Source organism: Lithobates pipiens, unplaced genomic scaffold (assembly GCF_037356315.1).
Source record: "Lithobates pipiens isolate NorthernLeopardFrog02 unplaced genomic scaffold, aLitPip1_a1.2 Scaffold_22, whole genome shotgun sequence".
Lineage (NCBI taxonomy): Eukaryota > Metazoa > Chordata > Amphibia > Anura > Ranidae > Lithobates > Lithobates pipiens.
In genome coordinates this window covers 152,661,435-152,685,657 of record NW_027507784.1, presented here as the reverse complement: position 1 = coordinate 152,685,657, position 24,223 = coordinate 152,661,435, and the positions used below count along the sequence as shown (strand labels likewise).

The 24,223-nt window shown below is 43.5% G+C and overlaps 1 protein-coding gene across 1 annotated transcript in view; it reads left to right on the top strand.

Moving 5' to 3' along the window:
* Positions 1-24,223, top strand: part of LOC143924263 (carboxypeptidase O-like) — a 102,203-nt gene that overhangs the window by 25,601 nt on the left and 52,379 nt on the right. Inside the window, exons 3-5 of the mRNA XM_077448470.1 lie at positions 9,818-9,942; positions 18,941-19,052; positions 23,565-23,666. Coding sequence (XP_077304596.1) covers positions 9,818-9,942; positions 18,941-19,052; positions 23,565-23,666 — 339 coding nt within the window. The remainder of the gene's footprint in view (positions 1-9,817; positions 9,943-18,940; positions 19,053-23,564; positions 23,667-24,223) is intronic.

The following is a 24,223-nucleotide window of genomic DNA, read 5'->3' as shown; positions in this document are numbered from 1 at the left end:
TGGTGACAGGAGGCACGGGAGTCAGAGGTAGCACGAGTGCCTGGCAGGATCAACAGCTGGTGGATGGATCAGGCTGACTTCAGGAACTGTAGCATGACAAGCAGGCCCCAGTGACAGCAGACAGGAACCAGTAGACAGCAGGAGACCAACAGGAACAGGTGGATCACTCAGGGGCAGGCACACAGAAGAGTCAGGCAAGCCGGGTCAAACCAGACAGTCAGTACAGGAACAGATGCAGCAGGCAGAGGCAGGAACGTGGAACAAGCCGGGTCGGTAACGGATGAGCCCGGATGGACCAGAGGATGAGACAGGTGCAGAGTCGTAGACAAGCCGGAGGTCAGAGGCAGGCAGAAGGCAGGGAAGGTCGCAGGTCAGGCCGGGTCAATACACAAACAGATCAGATTCAGGTAATAGTCTCAGGAACACTGTATATCAAGCAGCAAGATCAGAAGGGAGAACTGGGTTTAAATAGCCCGCCTGGAGCCGGTAACCGCGCGCGCGCACTCGAACGCGCGCACCCAAGCGGCCGCGAACGCGCGCATTCCGCGCAGCCCCCGAACGCGCGCATTCCGCGCGGCCCCGAACGCGCGCAACCACGCAACCGCGGCTGCGCGCATCCGGGCGACCGCGAACACGCGCACCAGTCACCCGCAGGCGCGCACAGACAGATGACGGACCACTGTCCCCAGCCAGCCTTTCCTGACATTGCCCCCTCCCAAGGGGCAGCCTCCAGATGCCCAACCGGGCCATTTTCTCAGGATGGGATCTCTTGAAGGCTTGTATCAGATGCTTGGCATGTACGTTGCTTTCAGGCTCCCATGAGTTTTCCTCGGAACCGTACCCCTTCCATTTGATGAGAAATTGGACACAGTTATTTCTCTTCCTGCAATCCATTATTGCCTCCACTTCGAACTCCTCTTCACCATTGACCATAATAGGAGCAGGGGGATCTGTGGCTCGTCCTGGGAAAGGGTTGGAGATGGCGGGTTTCAGGAGAGAAACATGAAAAACGGGGTGTACCCAAAGTGTTTCTGGCAGTTCCAGTTCGTAGGCTACCTCATTGATTCTCCTCTTGACTGTGAAGGGACCCAGAAACTTAGGGCCCAATTTCTTTGAGGGGGAAGCGAGTCAGAGATTAACTGTAGACAGCCAAACCTGGTCTCCAGGTTTCAGAATCAGTTCCCCCCGTCTGTTTTTGTCAAAAGTCACTTTGTTTAGCGCTTGTGCTCTGGTCATGGTTTCCTGCAACAGTTTATTGTTGATACTGAAAAAATCCACAGTCTTGAGAACGGCTGGCACAGAACATTCAGGAACAGAGTTAGGTAGAAATGATGGGTGGAAACCATATATGGCAAAAAACGGGGTCTGCTTGATGGTAGAATGGATGGAATTATTATAAGCGAACTCGGCCAGTGGCAACAGAGAGAACCAGTCGTCCTGAGAAAAGGAGGAAAAGCAGCGAAGATACTGCTCAAGAGTCTGGTTAGTTCTCTCTGTCTGCCCATTTGTCTGAGGGTGGTATGCAGAAGAAAAAGATAGCTCAATGCCAAGGGAACTGCATAGTGCTCTCCAGAAACGAGAGGTAAACTGCACCCCCCTATCTGATATGATGTTGGCTGGAACTCCATGAAGTCTGATGACTTCCCTGATAAAAACTTGTGCAGTTTCCGGGGCTGATGGTGTTCCTTTCAAGGGGATGAAGTGTGCCACCTTGGACAGCCGATCCACTACCACAAAGATGGCCGTATGGCCTTCTGAAGGGGGAAGATCAACAATAAAGTCCATGGAGATTAACTTCCAGGGTCTCTCTGGAGCAGGTAGAGGTTTGAGCAGGCCCCAAGCCCTGGCCTTATTACCCTTGTTGCGATTACAGATGGTACAAGACTCCACATATCTTTTGCAGTCCTTTGCAACTTGCGGCCACCAGAACGTGCGTTGCACGAGGTCAGACGTCTTGGAGACACCGAAGTGGCTGGCTAGTACATGGTCGTGGAAGAGCCCGAGTATGGTGGCCCGAAGATTTTCTGGAATGAAGATTTTGTCCTCAAGCCAGAACAGACCGTCTTTCGCAAGCAGCCTTGCTCCTGCAGGAGGGGGGTTTTCACTGGAAGCTTGCTTAATCCGGCTTAACAGATCTTCCTGAAGAAGGAGAAAGTTTTCCGCCGACAGAATTGTATCCGGAGAGGTAGGTACTTTGGGATCATTGAACATGCGGGACAATGCGTCCGGTTTGGTATTTTTTGAACCCGGTCTGTAGGTGACATGGAAGGCAAACCTGGAAAAGAACAGCGCCCACCTGGCTTGACGCGGCTTCAACCTTCTAGCAGATTTCAGGTACTCCAGGTTTTTGTGATCCGTATAGATCAGGATCGGGTGAGCTGCTCCTTCCAGAAGGTACCGCCACTCCTCCAAAGCCGCTAATAGATTTTGGAAAAATGAACAATTGTGTATCTATCACAGGGTGGTGTCTGTGGATACACTGATAGAAAAAATGCCGCGTCCTAATTATCACTTGGTGAATATAAATATTGACAGGGAAAAGGGGAATTGAGGGGAAAAAAATAAAAAAGAAATGAAAGAACCTTCACACAAAAAGACCTCAAAAAAATGTGGGTTCAGTTGGACTTTTTAGGCATAAAGAAAGTTGTAAACACAACCAGTATGAAAAATAATTATTTCTATTTATTTAAAATAAAAAAGACAATTTAAAAAGAACAGGAAAAAGTTCAGTTTCCCTTTTATACAAAAAAAGGGAAAAAGTTTCCTCCTTAAAATTGCACAATTAAGACCTAATTGACATCCTATCAAACATAATAACAACCTTTTCAAATTTCCAAAAAGGAAAAGAAAAAAACAAAGTATATATCTATACAAATGAGGGATCAAGGATATCAATCATACAGTCAACGGTTACATATATTTTTGGTGCTCTACATGTTTCGTGTCTACAATGACACTTCTTCAGGAGCTGATAATAATGTTCTGAATTATTCCTTCGTAAAAGGGTGTCCTAAATAGGGAGATCACCGTTTCCAAAGGAGGAAATTGGTACGATTGATTACACAAAACTCATAAAGATTAGATCTTCAGTGTGTTTAGTAAAAATTCTTGAGGCGTAAGTGAACACAGATAAATCCGTGATGGATACTCTTTGGTATCTCCTGAGCTCAAGTTGCAAAAAACTGATCAAATTCCCACTGGGTAAAGGAGGAAAGTAAAGGGGGAATCAAAGAGGCAGACTAATCGGCCCATTCACCCCTCTCATATTGTTTTTTGTGTGTAGAAGATGGCCGCCATTCATAAATCAATCATTTTGTGTAATCAATCGTACCAATTTCCTCCTTTGGAAACGGTGATCTCCCTATTTAGGACACCCTTTTACGAAGGAATAATTCAGAACATTATTATCAGCTCCTGAAGAAGTGTCATTGTAGACACGAAACATGTAGAGCACCAAAAATATATGTAACCGTTGACTGTATGATTGATATCCTTGATCCCTCATTTGTATAGATATATACTTTGTTTTTTTCTTTTCCTTTTTGGAAATTTGAAAAGGTTGTTATTATGTTTGATAGGATGTCAATTAGGTCTTAATTGTGCAATTTTAAGGAGGAAACTTTTTCCCTTTTTTTGTATAAAAGGGAAACTGAACTTTTTCCTGTTCTTTTTAAATTGTCTTTTTTATTTTAAATAAATAGAAATAATTATTTTTCATACTGGTTGTGTTTACAACTTTCTTTATGCCTAAAAAGTCCAACTGAACCCACATTTTTTTGAGGTCTTTTTGTGTGAAGGTTCTTTCATTTCTTTTTTATTTTTTTCCCCTCAATTCCCCTTTTCCCTGTCAAAGCCGCTAATAGTTCCCTGTCTCCCACATCATAATTTCTTTCAGGAGCAGAAAGCTTGCGTGAAAAGAAGCCAACAGGGAACAGAAGAGACTTGGGGCCTTGTCGTTGTGGTGAGAGTACTGCCCCAACGGCGACTTCGGATGCATCAACCTCCAGAACAAATGGAGAGCCGGGTCAGGGTGTTTCAGTACAGAAGCGGAGGTAAAAAGTCTCTTAAGGGTGTCAAAAGCAGTTTGAGCTTTGGGAGTCCAATGAAATCGAACTCCCTGCTTGGTCAGCTGGGTAATAGGTGAGATGATGGCTGAGAATCCTTTAATAAATTTCCGATAAAAGTTCGAAAAGCCCACAAACCGCTGAACACCCTTTTTATCCACAGGAGCAAGCCACTCAAGGATAGCGGAAATTTTTTGAGGGTCCATTTTAATGCCCTCAACAGAAATGATTAGTCCCAGAAACTATATACTCTGTTGTTCAAATTCACACTTCTCAGGTTTTGCATAAAGGCCATGCTGACGGAGTCGCTCTAACACACACCTGACATGTTGACGATGGCTACTGATGGAGGCAGAAAAGATCAAAATGTCATCATCCAGGTAGATGATGACGAATAGGTCCAGGAAGTCTCTGAAGATGTCATTTATAAAATGCTGGAATGTGGCGGGGGCGTTGCAGAGCCCAAACGGCATAACTAGATATTCAAAATGTCCGAATCGGGTGCGAAAAGCTGTCTTCTATTCGTCACCCTCTCTTATGCGGACCAGATTATAGGCCCCCCGTAGGTCTAATTTAGTAAAAATGACTGCTGCCCCCAGTCTCTGGAAGAGTTCTGGCAACAAAGGAAGAGGGTATCGGTTTTTAATGGTCACCTTGTTTAGTTCCCGGTAATCGACACATGGCCGAAGGGTATGGTCCTTTTTTTCCACAAAGAAAATGCCAGCTCCTGCAGGGGATGTGGAAGAGCGGATGAATCCTTTCTTAAGATTTTCGTCAATATAGTCCTTGAGTGCTGCCAGTTCCAGTTCAGTTAAAAAAAAAATTCTTCCAAATGGTACTTCGGCCCCAGGGAGGAGCTCGATAGGACAGTCATAGACCCGGTGAGGGGGAAGAGTCTCTGCACCTTTCTTGCTGAAGACATCCATGAAGTCGTGGTATGCCTCTGGAACTAATTGGCGAGCTTCCATATCCAGGCACATCAGAGCTGTGGGCTGGTTGGAAGTCCTTGGTAGACAGTGTTGGAAGCAATAGGGTGAAGGAAAGGTAACATCTCTGGTAGTCCAGTCAATGCAAGGGTTGTGGGCCTGGAGCCAGGGCATTCCCAGGATAACAGGAAACAAGGGTGAAGTGATGATGTCAAGACATAAAAGTTCATGGTGAAGATTGGATATGCTGGCAGAGATGGGGATGGTTTCCTGGGTGACAGGACCAGACCGGATGGCGGATTCATCGGCAAGATGTATCAGTAGTCCTTGGGTCTTGGGGCGTAGTGGTATGTGGTGTTTTACTGCAAAAACAGAGTCCATAAAGCAGCTGCATGCTCCCGAGTCAACGATAGCGGGAACCTGGATGTTCTTTCCGGGGAGCTGCAACAAAACGGAAAGAGCAAGATGAGGGGAAGCATTGGTGATTGCAAGGACTTGATCAGCAGAAGGAGGAAGCCACTTACGGATCTTGGTTGGGCAGGACCTCACGTAGTGCCCAGGCTCCCCACAATACATGCACAGATCATTCATGCGGCGACGCTGACGTTCTTCAGGTGTAAGCGTTGGTCGTAGCAAACCCAGCTGCATAGGCTCCGGCACATCAGTAGTAGGAGTAGACTGAGCTGGTGGCATAGTACTTGAGTAACTGGGCACTCTTGGCAACATCCAGGTGGGGCGTGACAGACCTGCGGCTCAATCTGACCTGCGTTCACGTAGGCGCCTGTCAATCTGTATGGATAGATTGATTAATTCATCTAGAGTCTGAGGAACCCCTACACGGGCGAGTTCATCTTTCAGGGGATCAGACAGACCCAACCGGAACTGGTAGCGGAGAGCAGCATCGTTCCAATTGGTGTCTGCACTCCAACGCCTGAATTCTGCAACGTAGTCCTCTGCGGCCCTGCGACCCTGCTGTAATGCATGGAGAGCGGCTTCGGCTGTTGCTGAGAGCTGAGGGTCCTCATAGATTCGGGCCATCGCGTCAAAAAAGGTGGTCAGGTTGGAAAGTTCGTCAGCCTTTTGTTCAAGAAGGCGATGTGCCCATGTCTGGGGTTCGTTCTGGGGCAAGGAGATCACAAAGCCCACTTTGGTGGCTTCCAAAGAAAAAGTCAGTGGCTGAAGAGCAAAGTATAATTCGCAGGAAAGGCCCTGAATTTGCTGCGTTCACCAGAAAATCTTTCAGGCGTGGGCACTCGAGGTTCAGGGGGTAACATCACCAATGCTGGTGGAGCAGGCATGCTGGCATTGGCGGATGGTGACTCCTGGGTAGAAGCTGGCGGGGAGAGGGCTTGAACACGTTCCTCCAAACGGGAATAGCTTTCTTGAAGGCCTTTAACTGCCTGGGTCAAACCCGCCAGATGCAAACACAGTTCATCCAAAGGAGAGGCTCCCTGCACGGGCTCGGTCATGGCTGCTTGATACTGTCACATACCTAGTGGTGAGCCCGGAATGCAGAAGGAGACCTCTCTTGCGTCCCCGACTCATGGCCCCTGATGATGGTGACAGGAGGCACGGGAGTCAGAGGTAGCACGAGTGCCTGGCAGGATCAACAGCCGGTGGATGGATCAGGATGACTTCAGGAACTGTAGCTGGAAAAGCAGGCCCCAGTGACAGCAGACAGGAACCAGTAGACAGCAGGAGACCAACAGGAACAGGTGGATCACTCAGGGGCAGGCACACAGAAGAGTCAGGCAAGCCGGGGTTAAACCAGACAGTCAGTACAGGAACAGATGCAGCAGGCAGAGGCAGGAACGTGGAACAAGCCGGGTCGGTAATGGATGAGCACAGATGGACCAGAGGATGAGACAGGTGCAGAGTCGTAGACAAGCCGGAGGTCAGAGGCAGGCAGAAGGCAGGGAAGGTTGCAGGTCAGGCCGGGTCAATACACAAACAGATCAGATTCAGGTAATAGTCTCAGGAACGCTGTAGATCAAGCAGCAAGATCAGAAGGGAGAACTGGGTTTAAATAGCCCGCCTGGCGCCGGTAACCGTGGGTCTGGTATGGATATTAAGGGAAACTCTGCCCCAAAATGTAAAAAAAACAGCATGGGGTCCCCCCCAAAATCCATACCAGGCCCTACGGATCTGGTGTGGATTTTAAGGTGGCCACCTTGTTAAAGGGGGCTTCCAGATTCCAGAAAAGCCCCCTGCCCACGGACTCCCATAACCACCGGGCAACCCCAAAGCACCTTTCCCATGTTGAAGACATGTGGTCTGGTATGGTTCAGGGGGGGGCACTGGCTCGTCCCTCCCCCTATCATGACCTGCCAGGTTGCATGCTTGGATAAGGGTCTGGTATGGATTTTGGGGGGCCCCAGGCAATGTTTTTTATTTTGGTTTCACCTTAAAATCCATTCCAGACCTGAAGAGCCTGGTATGAATTTTGGGGGGGACCCCCACTCCATTTTTAAAAATTTTTGGTGTGGGGTTCACCTTAACCAATTCAATACACTGTGTTCGTTACACTACACTGCCTGCACTGACTGAATATAGGGTCTACACTGAATATCTAGTCTACACTAAATGCAGAGTATATATACACAATACACTGCCTGCACGCCATTAACTAACCTGCCTGCCTAATCTAGCTCAATATATCTCCGACCACACACTATGCACCCTGTCTTTGGCCAATTATGGCTCTCGCAGCAGAGCTTGCTGTGATTAACCAAATCATGAAGGTCAGGTGCATGCTTTGGCCAATCATCAGACATCAATACACTGCTCGAATTTGCCGCGAATGCCCCATACGTTTGGTTCGTTTGCGAGCAAACGAAAACCCGATGTTCGAGTTGAACTTATGTTAAACTCAAACATCAGGTTCTTCCCTAGGGCTTGGTTATAAAGATAATTATCAACATAAATTATGGTTAACGTATTGAATAACTAGGCCTTGCTGTATTAATTAACCAATCCCAGCTTGGGAACACAATGGTTTAATAGCAAAGTTCCCAATTGATGAGAACATGTTAAAAGGATTCAATATCAAATGGAGAATTTTCCACGAGGTTGGAGCAGCCAATCCTGTATTAACTGGGGGGAGCAAGGTTGGTGTTATCCAACCACTTTTAAGGTCAATATTTTTGGAGCCTTTCGGTGTCGATATGCCAACTGTTCCTAAGAAGGAGGGAATTAACATACTCGATCCACTGGGCCTTTGTAGGCACATTAGTCACAAGTCAAAAATGTGCTATGAGTTTCCTGGCCAGGTATAGTAGTGTAGTTACCATTATATAGACACCTTTCAGCATTAACTGAACCCAGGAGACACACCAGAGGTGTGCATGGTATGGGTGTCTGTGCTACAGCGGATACAGTCTGTGTGACCTCTGTCCAATATTTAGCAAGCTTTGGGCAGCGCCATATCATGTGTATAAAATCTCCCCTGTGAGTGGTACATTTAGGGCATAAGGGGGAATTTCTTCTGCCCCATTCATATAGTTGTATGGGTGTACGATATAACCTATGAAGTATAAAATTGTGAGAGTTTATAAGACGTCGTAATTGACACCGGAATTGATTCCAGGGCCATGTCCCACTGGTCACCTTCTATGTCACCCACATCCGTGGACCAGTGTGCTCTACATTTAAGTAGGGCTGGATTTTGGATTGTGGCTACTAAAGTAGAATAAGCTTGTGATATTATTCCTTTGCGGTTGTTGGCTTGCAGGAGGATCTCCTGTATCAGGGAAGATTTTGTGATGTTTACACTGACCGTCTGGGTTTGTACACGCCTGATTTGGAGGTATTGGTAGAATTGATTCTGTGTTAGAGAGAATTCCCTGCATAAATTCTTAAATTATTTGAGAACATTGCCATTATATAATTGTATAATTGTGTAAAGAACCATATCCCTATTCTTGACCAAGAGACAAATCCCTGTAGTTTGGATAGCTCGGGGTAGTTGGGGTTTGTTCCAAATGGGGGTAGTGCTCTTAATGCTCCTTTAACTGCCTTCCAAACCTTCTGGAGTAGTATTGAAATTGGGGAGGACAAAGGGATACCCAGCAGACACATCTCCAAATGAGAGCCAGCTGTTAATATGGGATTGGAGCGAGACACCAACTGTATAAGAGGGTCATCTGACTCATGCAGATATTGTCCAACATCTTTAACTGGCCTTTGTAGCAAGGAGCACATGGAAGGGCAATGCATGTCAAACAAAACCAAAGAAAATTCCCAGCTTAACTCACCAGCCAGCCTGCAACCAACCAAATTCTCCTGTCTAACAATTTGTGTTAAAAACAGGGGTTTAGTTAGCACACATCTGCAAATACATGTATAAGCTGCAGAGCCTTTCCATGGCACCCCATTATTATCTGCAGTCCTAACTCTGTATTGGACAATGGGGCTGACCATTCCATTTATTATTATTAGTTGGCCATGTGCCACTTTGGTTCATGCTAATTCACAAGACACATATCTGAATTTACTGGTGTGCTCAAAGGCAGGCAGATATCTACCTATCAACAGTACTGGAGTACACATCTTCCTGCCTGTGACTATCCCTACAAATTAATGTTTCATGCTTCATGAAATCGTACTAAAAATAAATAGTTGAATCTGTGAACTTGTACTGGGAAGAAGTTTATTCTACAACCATATTATTTTATTTCTCCTTTTTTGTTGATTTATTCCATACTATACCTTGTATGTTTTCATTCTAAACTTTAATAAACATTTATTGAGAAAAAAATGTTTTTTTTTTTTAAATAAAAACATGATATTATATTGATAGTGTTAATTAACTGCCATTCTTTATTTTAGCTGGACCTTTGGAAACCAAGTATATTGGAAGAAATCTCTCCTGGAAGGGAAGTACATGTTCATGTGCCCCCTTCCCTTCTGGACCAAATAAAAGGAAGTCTGCTTCAAAGAGATATTGCCTTTACGTATGTATTTGAGTTTTGTATTTTCAAGCTATATATAACACCAACATATTACACTTCACTTTTCAGAGAGCATAGATCCATTCCTTGCAGTCTTCCTTCAAAAGAGCATATATTTTAGAGATAGAGCAGAAAAACACTTATTAAGGACATTTTAGACATAAGCCAATTGCCTTTACAATCATGTTCTGGGATAAACAGCCTATTTGCCTTTAGTATATTGAGCTAAAAAAAAGGTCATATATTTTAAACTCTGGTGCAGGTTCTTGAAAAGCAGAAACCTATCTATCAGAAAAATAAAAAAAAATTTTTTTGCCCATAACATGAGAAACTTGGCTGGAGAGGAGCTATGAAAGATTGCAGAAGAGAGTAGGGTAAAAAAGGGGAAAGGGTATGTAACGCAATGTACCCTGTATAGACACTCTTAACTGAAACTAGTGCAAATAACAAACAATGATGATAATATAGTGCAATAAAAAAGGATATATGAAATTAACCATAATTGAGCCTGGATTCACACTTGTACGACAAACTCTCTGACAATGGGAGCTCATGTCGCATGACGTGTGAAAATCAATGTTTCCCTGTAAGAGCCGTCGTAACTGGTCTGACACAAGTCAGTCCGGCTTTGAAAATTCTCCCTGCACTTCTTTGGTCCGGCTTTGATGCTGCTTCAGCCTATTGAATATCAATGAAGTCGGATCAAAGTAGGATCCTTGTCCTAACCATCTGACTTGTGACATCAGACATGGTGATTACAGCAGCAGTAAAAGGAATTTATGTCACTCTGTGATTATTTTGATTGGGCAAAGGACAAGTTGTACTATATCAAAGTTGGAGCAAGATCTTATCTTGTTCATCCCCTTCTGTGTTAACTCAAATCCCATCTTAACACCTTAGACAAATTTAGGATATCCTCATTGGGTAGAGCTGCAGTGATATACAGTAGATGATCTATCAACTGCCCTTCGTAAACCTTATGAAGAGGGTTTAAAAAAAAAATGATTAAAAAAACTAATTTATTCATCAGTTTAGGCTAACCTATATTCTACAAATTTTTGTTAAAAAAAAAATTGGTTTGCGCAAAAGTTATCGTGTCTACAAACTATGGGATAGATTCAGGAACTTTTTTTTATTGTTTTTATTGGTAATGGCGGTGATCTGCGATTTTTTGAGGGACTGCGACATTGCAGCAGACAAATCTGTCATTTGGGGACCAGTGACATTATTATTTGGATCAGTCCTATAAAAATTATCACTGTAAAAATGACACTGGTAGAGAAGGGATTAAAACTAGGGGGCGATCAAGGGGTTAAGTGTGTTATAACTGTAGGGGGGATGGGCTGCCAGGGACATGACACTGTTCCCGATCACTGGGAACAGCAGATCTCTGTCATGTCACTAGGCAGAATGTGGAATCGCCCTGTTTACATAGGCAGTTCCCGTTCTTCCTCTCCTCACTACGATCGCAGGTCACCAGCGGATATGGAGTTCGCGAGACCTGTGGGCATGCTCCTGTGGCGCACAGAAGATGCGCGCCCACTATCCTCCTTGCACGGACTGATGTACAGGTACGTCGGTTCGCAAAGAAGAGCTGGCCTGCCACAGTATATCTGCGTGAGCTTGTCACCAAGTGGTTAAAGGATGTAGAAAAACCCACATGTACTGGCCAGATCAAGAGTTTAAAATAAAAGGGAAAAAAAAGCCTAAAAAGGAAACTAAAAGGAAACTAATGTAACCACTGCATCTAAAATTTGGTAAGCTACTACAATATTTTACATTTTTGAATCTGGGTTTAATATCAGTTTACAATGGTTCCTATCTGGTTAACTCCTCTCAAGCTTTCATCGGACTACATGGGGCAGACATGGGGTGCCCCTGAGTCTTTCTCTGCACTTATGAAAGGGGGAAATTACCTATTTATCTGTCTGCTAGCCACTGTTTGCTTCCCATCAGAACCAATTTGAATACCCTTTGCTCTCCAATTATATATATCCCCAAAATAAAACCTAGCGTGATTGTCGGTGATGGCTGCAATATAAGCCCTACCCCCCAATAATGATTTGAAAACCAGATTGTTTCCTCTAGGAAAATGACTTTTAAATGGACTGGGGGGCCAAAGAAGTATATCAAATATAATAAAACATATCATTTTTACATATGATGCTTAAAATGATAACAGCACATACAGAATTGACATGGACAATACAATACAAATTTCATATATTTACAGAAGATGTAAAAAAAAAAAAAAAAAAAAAAAACAAGGTTAACAATATTTGTTGCTGTTTTATTGTATTTCGCCTAGACCCCACTGTATTACAGCACATTACAGTGGACATAGGAAAAAACCAACGCGTTTCGAGATCTTACATAAATTCTCTTCATCGGGGTATATATAATTCACATGAGACAGTAATCAGTAATTGGATATCTGGGATTAAAACAAAATCAAATTGAAATTAGTATGTTAACATATCAGTCATCTAATGACAGTCAGTATAGGCTATTATCCATAAGCGTAAAGGAAAAAAGAAAGGAAACACTAACCAGTATAATGTCCAGGTTGTATATCCGGGACATAAAGAGTGTAAATCACCCGGACAAGTCTAGATTGAGGAGCTCTCAAGGTGTCAGGTAGGGCATTCCACAGGCGCGGGGCAACTGCACAAAAGGCCTTGTCTCCCATTGTCCTGAGTCTAGTTCTGGGTATAAGAAGAAGGTTTGAGTGAATGGAGCGAATGGGTTGTTGTGTTTTGTGATTTGAGAAGTTCTTTAAGGTAGGGAGGGTCATGTCCATGGATACACTGGTGTGTCAGGAGGGAAACCTTGTACTCAATCCTGGCGGAGACAGAAACCAGTTGAGTGAGTGATCAGGATCCTTGCTGCAGAGTTTTGGATGTACTGAAGCCTCTGCAGACTCTTTCTAGGAATCCCAATGAGAAGTGCATTACAGTAGTCCAGTCTGGAGGAGACAAAAGTATGAACCGGCTTTTCGGCATCTTAGAGGGAGAGAATGGGACAGCATTATCCTGGTAATGCTGTCTACATGTGACTTTTGCTTAAATCAGAGAAGGGCACACTCCAACCTAGCTCCTACCAGCCCATTCCCTTGTTAAATCAGGATCTAAAATCATGGCAATTGTGTTACTCAATCAGATTGCACCTTCACAAGTGGAGTTTGTAAATGATAGTTCGGGAATTATCAATTATTCACAAAGGAATGACAGTAATAAAGCATTGTAGACTGTAGACTGTAGAGCTCTTCTGTCTTCCCTGGCTTTGTTGGCCTTAGACATGGCTAAAGCAGGTACATAGCCATATGGGTTTTTAATGCAAATATATGTATTATCTTTCAACTCTATACAATATTCCTATGGTCCAAATGTATGCTGAAAATATGCTGCCTGAACCTTTTATATGTCAAAAGGAGACAAGACAGACTTTCCCCCTGTCCCCTTTATTGTTAAATATATCTCTTGATATCCTTTGAATCATCAGATGATTTTAGAGGGTCAAATGTGGGAGATACTTTACAAATTTTTCATTTTGAAACCTAGGACATCAGGACCTGGGACTAGGAAGACCACCTTACAAGTGGGGGCTGTGAGTACAAGTGAATGTAGGAGGCTGTTTGTGTAAAGGGGGCAGCTGAGTGTGTACAGGTGAGTGTATGTGTGTGGGCAGCTGAGTGTGCACAGGTGTGTGTGTGGGTGTGTGTGTGTGTGTGCGCAGCTAAGTGTGTACAGGTGTGTGTGTGTGGGGGGGCATCTGAGTGTGTACAGGTGTGTGTGTGGGGGAGGGGCATCTGAGTGTGTACAGGTGTGTGTGGGGGGCATCTGAGTGTGTACAGGTGTGTGTGTGTGTAGCTGAGTGTATACAGGTGTGTGTTTGTGTGTAGCTGAGTGTGTACAAGTGCATGTGTGTGGGCAGCTGAGTGTGTACAGAGCTGTGTGTGTGTGTGTGTGTGTGGTGGGGGAAGCTGAGTGTGTACATGTATGTGTGTATGTGTGTGGGCAGCTGAGTGTGCACAGGTGTGTGTGTGTGGTGGGGGCAGCTGAGTGTACGTGTGTGTGTGTGTGGGGGGGGGGGGGGCAGCTGAGTGTGTACAGGTGTGTGTGTGTATGGTGGGGGCAGCTGAGTGTACGAATGTGGGTGTGGGGGGCGGGGGCAGCTGAGTGTGTACAGGTGTGTGTATATGTGTGGGGGGCAGCTGAGTGTGTACGTGTGTGTGTGGGGGGGGCAGCTGAGTGTGTACAGGTGTGTGTGTGGGGGGTCAGCTGAGTGTGTACAGGTGTGTGTGGGGGGGTCAGCTGAGTGTGTACAGGTATGTGTGTGTGGGGGGAGCTGAGTGTGTACAGGTGTGTGTGTGTGTGTGTGTGTGTGTGTGTGGGGGGGGGGGGGGGGAGCTGAGTGTGTACTGGTGTGTGTGTGGGGGGGGAAGCTGAGTGTCTACGGGTGTGTTGGGGGGCTGAGTGCTTAGATGTGTGTTGAGGTGCTGAGTGCGTAGACGTGTGAGGGGGCTGAATGGGTAGAGGTGTGAGGGGGGCTGAGTACGTAGAGGTGTGAGGGGGACTGAGTGTGTAGAGGTGTGAGTGGGACTGAGTGCATAGAAGTGTGAGGGGGACTGAATGCCTGGACTTGTGTTGGGGGCTGAGTGCGTAGAGGTGTGCTGATGGGCTGAGTGCATAGACAAGTGAGGGGGGCTGAGTGCGTACAGGCATGATCAGTAAAGCAGGGTGCCAGATGGGGAGTTGCCATGATATGGATCTACCCCGGGTGCCAAATGCTCTAGGTATGCCCCTGCCCCATGGCTTTATTCAAATGTTTACCTAATTCCTAATCCAATCTTAAAACATAATGGGGGTTATTTACTAAGACTGAAGCATGCAAAATATGGTGCAGCTTTGCATAGAAACCAATCAGCTTTTGGGTTTTATTATCAAAGCTTAACTGAATAAGCTGAAGTTAGAAACTGATTGGCTACCATGCACAGTTGCACCAGATTCTGAGTGCTCCCATTTTAGTATCTCTCCCTCACCGTATTATACAGATTTGGGATGCTGTCATATAGTCTGGGGGTTTATAATCTCTGAGTAAACCTCCTATGGCTTTTACCTATAACCCTGCGTTCCCACCAGCCTTTCAGGGTCCAGCAAGCTTTTGGAAATGGATCATTGGGATGCTACACAGACTTATAGACTAATTACCACAGATGGTGTTAAAGTGATTGTAAAGGCAGAAGTATTTTATTTTTTTTACCTTAAAGTGGTTGTAAAGGCAGAAGTTTTTTTTATCTTAATGCATTCTAGGCATTAAGATAAAAAAACCTTCTGTGTGCAGCAGCCTCCCTAATACTTACCTGAGCCACATCTCTATCCAGCGATGTGCATGACTGCTTTGGCCGTCCAGGACTCTCCCTCCTGATTGGCTGAGACACAGCAGTGGTGCCATTGACTCCTTTTGCTGTCAATCAAAGCCAGTTAGCCAATCATGACAGAGAGGGGCGGGGCCGAACCACGGCTCTGTGTCTGAAAGGACACACAGAAATGTGGCTGGGCTAAGGCGCAGAAGAGGGACCCGAAAAGAGGAGGATCTGGGCTGCTCTGCGAAAAACCATTACACAGGACAGGTAAATATAACATCTTTGTTATTTTTAAAGAAAAAAACAAGACTTTAGTACCACTTTAACCGCAGCGATATACGTCGGCACAGTGGTCCCGTTGCGCAAATGGGCGTACAGGTACGTCCCCTTTAAGAAGTGGCATTGTGGGCGTTCACTGCTGGCGTGCCGTACACGTGCCCACCGCTTGCCCTGTCCGTGCTCGTGGGACCCGAGGACTTGATGTCTGCCGGTTTCCTGCAATCATGTCACGGAGCGGCAGAATGGGGTGATGTCTATGTAAACAAGGCATTTCTCCATTCTGCCTAGTGACAAGACAGAGATCTACTGTTCCCTGTCATCGGGAGCCAGGGTCGCTGTAATTTGCTAGGTAGCCCACCCCCCACAGTTAGAATCACTTCATAGGACACACTTAACCCCTTGATAGCCCCATAGTGTTTAGCCCCTTCCCTGCCAGTGTCATTTACACAGTAATCAGTGCATTATTATAGCACTGATCGCTGTATAAATGACAATGGTCCAAAAATAGTGTCAAAAGTGTCCGATGTGTCTGCCATTAAGAATAAAAATGGCATAAATCTATCATCTATTTTTTACACGCTATACCTTTTGGGCAAGCCAATCAATATTCTCTTATTGTGTTTTTTTTTACCAAAAATATGTAGAAGAATTCATATCGGCCTAAACTGAGGAAAAAATTAGTTTTTTTATATATTTATTGGGGATATTTATTATAGCAAAAAGTAAAAAATATTGCTTTTTTCAAAATCGTCGCTCTTTTTTTGTTTATAGCGCAAAAAATAAAAAAAGCAGAGGTGATCAAATACCACCAAAAGAAAGCTCTATTTGTAGGAAATTATTGGGTATCCAAAATAAATGCCTCGAACAATTGGAACACAAAACACAGGACCACAATGCCTCATTGGCAACGAGTGGAAAACTGCAGTTAATACCAGAACTGTCCATTATGAGAACCTCGTAATGCAATTTGGCCTTTGTATCACCCCGGCAGTTTTCCAGAAATGTATTAATGAGATTTGTTTCAGTTATGTGTGGTGGTTTATCTCGATAAAATCCTCATATTTTTCAAGTGCCTGGAAAGCCACCACACAGATGTCTGCCGTGTGCTTCAGAAACTAAGAGAGAACAATCTCTATTGTAAATTAGAGAAAATTCCATTGTGAACAGGTTCAATTACTGGGTTATGTAATTTACACTGCTAGTTTTTCAATGGACCCAGAGAAACTCTCAGCAGTCCTACAAAGGCCCCAACCCATTGGTTTACGTCCTGTGCTGTGTTTTCTTGGCTTTGCCAACTATTATCGGAAGTTTATTCATAACTTCTCATCTCTGGTCAAGCCCCTGACTGATATGACCAGAAAGGACGGTATCCCACAGAGTTGGTCTCCAGAGTCTGTTAAGGCCCTTCTCAAGGCTGCCTTTGTTTCTGCGCCTGTGTTGGCACATCCTGATCCTACTTTACCTTGTATCCTTGAGGTTGATGCTTCTGAGACTGGAGTTGGGGCCCTTCTGTCTCAACGTCTTACCCCTGAGCACTCTATGCATTCTTGTGGCTACTTTTCCAAGAAATTATCACCTGCAGAGTGCAATTACGAGATTGGGGACACAGAGCTCTTAGCGATCATTTTAGCCCTGAAGGTACCTCCTCGAAGGTATCACTGTGCCGATTCTCATTCTTACTGACCATAAGAATCTCACATTCTTGTCTGAGGCTAAATGCCTCTCTCCCAGAAGGGCGTAATGGGCTCTTTTCTTGTCAAGTTTCAATTACATAGTCTAATTCTTACCCGGTACTAAGAATGTAAGGGCTGGAGCTTTGTCACAACAATTTTCCTCCACTTCCAACATGGAGTTGGTTCAGTTTCCTGTGATTCCTCCTGATCGTATTCTGGCTACGGTTCGCACCAGTCTCACTTCTCCTTTGGGTGACAAAATTCTTGCTGCTCAGGTCTATGCACCTCCTGAGAAACCTTGTGACTGCTGCTTTGTTTCAGAGAGTCTCCATTCTGCCGTGCTCCAGACTTACCATTTTTCCAAGGCTGCTGGCCACCTGGGGAAGAATCAACTCTTTTGTGCTCAGAGTAAGACTCGACATCACCTTCCAGTGGGCCTCCTACAACCCATACCCAATGTATTTCATGTCTCCTTATTAAAACCTTTGGTCTGCAACCGCTTTACCAACTCTGTGCCATGTCCTCACCCCATACAGGTTGAGAACCATGAGAAGTATGAAGTACAGTCCATTGTTGACTCCCATAGGTTCCGTGGGCACATACAGTACCTGGCGCATTGGAAAGGGTACAGTCCGGAGGAACGCTCTCGGGTTTCATCCTCTGACGTACTTGCCCCTGTCCTCCTCTGTGATTTCCATAGATGTTTTCCCCTCAAGCCTGGTGGTCCTCTGAGGGGGAGGGGTCATTGAAGAGGGGGTACTGTCAGGGCTGGGCTCATCCCTTTCCTTCTCTGAGCTGGCCACTCAGCTGTCGGCTAATTGCCAGCTCTTATCTCTCCACAGTGACTCACCCGTTGATGACATTCTGCTCGTCAGTCCTGCTTACTCAAGCCATCCAGCCCAGAAGATCTCTGCCTTCACCTTGGTAAACAGCACATAAACTTTCTCCTGTGCTCCTGTTAAAGACTTACTTGGCTGGCATTCTGTCTGGCTTCAGATCCTGCTTGCTGTTCCACTACAGTGATTCCTGGCTTTCTGGCTTGTCTGACTATCCATTCCTCTTACCGAACTTTGGTTATATTTTGACTACGTTTGTTATATATATTTTTTTATTAAACAAGTGTGATTTAACTGTACTGTACTTAACTGTACTTCTGTCTTGGTACGATTCATGGTTTCTGACAGATGCAAATGCATTTGGGCGTGTTTAGGCACGTCAAGTGCTTGAGCGTTCATTTATTCCTTTGGCCAGAATATTATTTTACACCTATGGACATATAAGCTAACATTGTGGAGAGTTTAGAGGCAGACATTTTTTCTGCAACTTCTCTAAAAGATGGACCTTGTCAAACAGAGTAATAAACTCCCATTTGCTTCCTTCCATACCTCTTTTGTGACCCCTTTGTATAGCACAGACAGGGAAAAGATTCCTCTTGAAAATTCTGTTTGTGGACAATTTCTAGATTAACAACATAGTCTTTACTAAAAAAAAGGTATTTTAAATTATAGCAATGTTGACTCTGGTCAAAGGGGTAAATTGATATAGTTTGTGATGGATTTATACCTCATGCATGATTTTCAGTTATTATTTTCACAAAATGTTAAAATAAAATTATTTGAAGGGTTTTATTTTAAATAAGCTTTTTTTCATATTTTAATTTCTTCTTTCATTTTTTCTTTTATAGAGTCATGATCAGTGATGTACAAACACTCATTGCTAAAAGCACTACAAATGAACACAGAGCACAGACATTGCTGTCCTCATTTGATTACACAAAGTACCATCCAATGCAAGAGGTAAGAATATGCATATTTGTGAATACAATTATTGCTGGGTTGAGCAGTATAGAGTTCCCCTTTTAAGTAAGCCCTTCCTTTACTCATGGCAATTGTGTATACACAACCCAAGACTTGCAGGAGTGAAAGGGCAAATAAGGAGCATGGGCTGGTCAGGACACTGCAACTGGGACAGGCAAAAAGTGAGACTGGCAGTCAGGGACTGACAAATAGTGTAGACAAGAAGATGCTGTGCCGGAAAATAATCAAACTAATATACAAATGCTACACTACACATTAATATTGTACTGTATTTTTTATTTGTACTGAAGGGTAATCATAATAAAGTAATTTTTATAGCAAGCATTCATTCCAATGATTTACTTATTTTTATAGAAAAATGCTATATAGCCATATGTTATATCACTTCTTTGAAAGACCATAAATGGCCATTTCATGGCCGATTTGAGAACTTAACGTAGAACTAAAGGCAAAACTTTGGGGTTATAACCCCTATTAAAAAAAAATTATTCGCCATCTTTGTCCCATTCTGTAAATTTTCCCTTAATTTCCTGTTACATAGACAAAACAGGGGGTGAGAGAAAATCTCTCCAAAAGGAGGGAATCCCTAGTTGTCACTAGAGCCATTGGAACCAATGTCCCCATTGGAAGATTTTTCTTCTATTCCTTTTCTGGTGACAACCCAAAATGTGAGATTTTCTTGTCATCAGACCTGTCATCTGCCTGCTCAGCGGGGATCGACAGATCGATCCCCCGCTGAGCAGAGCGGGCTTCGTACATGGAAATGTCCGTATGGAGGAGCCCTTAGTGATAATGGTAAATAGTACGAATAGAAGGTGGGAATCTCTCTAAAGCAGGCACAGGCAGCAATAAAAATCTCACCGGTATACTTATCCTTCTCCCCTCTGCCCAAAACAAAAAAAAATTGCCCTTTAATTATACTTTAATGCAAGAGTCAGCTGAACCACTTCTGTATGCAATAATAGAATGTGCTTCTGACCAGTCAAGTGCTTGTCATTTCATAAATTAAGTTAAATAAGACAAATTATATACTTATATCATTTTTGTTTTGATAGGCATACAGAAATATTAAAACCGCCCTCTTTTTACTGTTATTTAGAATAATTTTTTTCCCCAGGCAGGAAGTGGGGGGGGAAATCTGCAACAGAGACATAGACACAGAATAAAAAGCAGGTGTCTGACAGTTAATAGCACCTTGAGTTATTCCTAATAGCTACAGAGATAAATATCAAATATAATTATGCAATATTTCATATTTATCTGAAAAAATGAAAACATGTTTGATAGTTTATTTGAAGAAATGTTTACTTTTTTATTCTTAATATAATTAAGGAAGGCGCTTCTTACAAAAACACAATACATTTACTTTAATGAATTAATGTACAAATGGCCTATGCCTGGGCTCAGGGGACCCAAATGTATTGCTTTCAACATGAAACCTATATTCAGCACCATAACACAGTTTACTTTTTTACTTCTTACCCACTTCAGCCCCCGGAAGATTTTACCCCCTTCCTGACCAGAGCACTTTTTACAATTTGGCACTGCGTTGCTTTAACTGACAATTGCGCAGTCATGCAACGCTGTAGCCAAACAAAATTTGCGTCCTTTTTTTCCCACAAATAGAACTTTCTTTTGGTGGTATTAGATCATTTCTGCCTTTTTTTCTATTTTTTGCACTATAAACAAAAAAAGAGCGACAATTTTGAAAAACAAAAAACTATATTTTTTACTTTTTGCTATAATAAATATCTTAATATTTTTTTAAAAATACAAATTTCTTCATCAGTTTAGGCCAATATGTATTCTTCTACATATTTTTGGTAAAAAAAATCGCAATAAGAATATATTGATTGGTTTGTGAAAAAGTTACAGCATCTACAAACTATGGGAAAGATTTATGGCATTTTTATGGAATTTTTTTTTTTTTACTAGTAATGGCGGTGATCTGCGATTTTTAGCTGTATTACGACATTGCGATGGACAGATCGGACACTTTTGACACATTTTTGGAACCATTGACAATTATACAGCGATCCGTGCTACAAAAATGATTACTGTGCAAATGTCACTGGCAGGGAAGGGGTTAACAATAGGGGGCGATCAAGGGGTTAAATGTGTGTTCCCTCAGTGTGTTCTAACTGCATGGGGATAGGACTAAATAAGAGAGGTGACATATTGTTGTTCCTACTTACTAGGAATAAACGCTGTGTCTCCACTCCTCTGACAGCACAGGGATTTGTGTGTTTACACGCATGTCGTCTGGTGGCCAAAAAGGGGAAGGACGTACTCATACCGCGTTTCACCCAGGAGAGCAATTCTGCCACAGTATATCTGTGTGAGCCAGTCAGGAACCTGTTAAACTATAACTAAAGGCAAAACTTTTTTTTCCGCTTTGAACAGAGTGGAGAGGGATTAGAACACTTGTGGATTTTTATTGCTGTCTGTGTCCCATTAAGGAGATTCATCCTCTCTATTTGTCTTGTTTACCATTATCTTTGAAAGTGAAAGTAAAAGAAAACCCCAAATTTTGGGTAGTCCCCAGAAACATAATAGAGAGTAACTCTTTCAATGGGGATACTAATCCCAGTGACATGGGGATCCCCAAGGATTTCCCTTCATTTTCAGGGATTTGCTCTCACATCCTCTTTGGCTATGGGACAGGAAGTGAAGAAAAATCTCCACAATGAAACACAGATGGCGAAAAAAAAAAAAGTTTTGCCTCTAGTTCTACTTTAAAGTATGTAATCCTGTACATAGTAAAAACATCCAGTTGAGCTAATAGAATTTTGCTCTACAAATGTGGTACCCATAATTAATAAATAAGTAAGTATAATTAGTAGTAGTTAGGTACTTTCAACTGGAATTGTTCTGTAATGTTAAAGATATTTCATAGCTTGTGCAGTCCACATCTACATAGGAACTTAAAAAAAGTTTGGTTAAGCTACATAACTTCTTCAATTTTACAGAACAAGTCTAGTTGTATGTGACTTGGGTCCTGCCCCAGGGGACATGTATCAATTAAAAAAAAATGTTTTAAAAACTGAAGTTTTTTCTGGAGCAGTGATTTTAATAATGCGTAAAATGAAACAATAAAAATGAAATATTCCTTTAAATATCGTGACTGGTGGGTGTCTACATAATGCCTGTAAAGTGATGCACTTCTAAAGGAAAAAGATAATTTAAAACTGATCGCGGCTGTAATGAATTGTCGGGTCTCGGCAATATAGAAAAAACTCATTAAATAATAGGCATGGGTTCCCCCATTCCATTACCAAGCCCTCAGGGTCTCGTATGAATATTATGGGAAACCCCGAACCAGGTCTGGTATAGATTTTAAGGGGAACCCTGCCCCAAATTTAAAAAAAATGGCGTAGGGGTCCCCCTCAAAATCCATACCAGACCCTTATCTGAGCATGCAACCTGGCAGGCCGCAGGAAAAGATGGGGGGTGAGAGAGTGCCCCCTCCTGAACTGTACCAGGCCACATGCCCTCAACAGGGGGAGGGTGCTTTAGAGTAGCTCCTCAAAGCACCTTGTCTCCATGTTGATGGGGACAAGGGTCTCATCCCCCCAACTCTTGTCCGGTGGTTGTGAGGGTCTGTGAGCAGGGGGCTACTCCAAAGCACCCTTCCCATGTTAAGGGCATGTGGCCTGGTATGGTTCAGGAGGGGAGGGGCGCTTTCTCATCCCCCCTCTTTTCCTAAGGTCTGCCAGGTTGCGTGCTCAGATAAAGGTCTGGTATGTATTTTGGGGGGACCCCACGCCATTTATTTTTTATTTTGGCACAGGGTTCCCCTTAAAATCCATACCAGACCTGAAGGGCCTGGTATGGATTTTGGGGGGCCCCACGCAATTTTTTTTACATTTTTGGTTCGAGATTCCCCTTAATATTCATACCAGACCCAAAGGGCCTAGTAATGGACTGGGGGGGACCCATGCCTTTTTTTTCAATGAGTTTTATCCATATTGCCGAGACCCGACAATTCATTACAGCCGCGATCAGTTTTAAATGACTCTTTTCCTTTAGAAATGTAATTTTGCTGTCGTACTGTTCTAAACACCGGAAAACTGTGCCACTTTACAGGCATACTATAGACACTCCCCAGGTACAATATTTAAAGGAATATTTCATTTTTATTGTTTAATTTTAAGCATTATTTAAATCACTGCTCCCGAAAAAACATCAATTTTTAAAACTTTTTTTTGCATTGATACATGACCCCTGGGGCAGGACCCGGGTCTCCAAACACTTTTTATGAGAATAACTTGCATATAAGCCTTTAAAATGAGCACTTTTTTTCATGTTTTCATGTTTGTGTCCCATGAACTTTAACGGTATTCGCAGGTTAGTCTGAATGTTTTGCCTGTTCGCATGTTCTGGTGTGAACCAAAACGGGGGGGTGTTCAGCTCATCCTTAACCATGACCTGGATAAATGAGAACCTTCATAGACACATAAGTAATTATACAGTTTTATTTGTCTTTTACAGATTTACAGGTGGATTGACCAAATCAAGCAAGAATATCCGCATCTAGTTACATTACATTATTTGGGATCAACCTATGAAATTAGGCCTATTTACTACTTTAAAGTAAGTTTTATACATGAATATTGTTGGGGATAGCAGAATCGTGTTGCAACCAAGGCCTCTATTCAGCGCTGGGGGTTGCAATATCCTGACACCATAATGCAGCCCATCAGCACTGATTGGAAGCTTCAGTTTTACAAAAAACGTAGCTTCTCACTTTTACTAATCGGACACTCACCACGCTGCGTGCTTGGATTGGTTGGGCAATCTTCTGGGAAATGTGGCATGTCCCAGAAGATTGCACAGAGGGAGGAGGGAGAGGTGAGCTTCCTTCTGGTGCTACGGAGCCCAGGAAGGAATTGGGAGCTGGATGCCTCTAAAAAAAAGGGTATCTGTCCCCCCCCCAAAAAAAATGACATGCCAAAAGTTCCTTGGTTTCAGAAGGAATTTAGTGGACTTTGTTTCTTCAAGACACTAGTCAGTGTCCGCTTTAGCTTATACCCAGTATGCTGACTTCTAGCATCAAGACGGGGATTTTGTAACAACAGCTGGCATCCATGAGCATTCTCCCTCAGTCAGCTCTCAGGAGAACTATGGTAACCAGCTTCAATGTTTCAGGC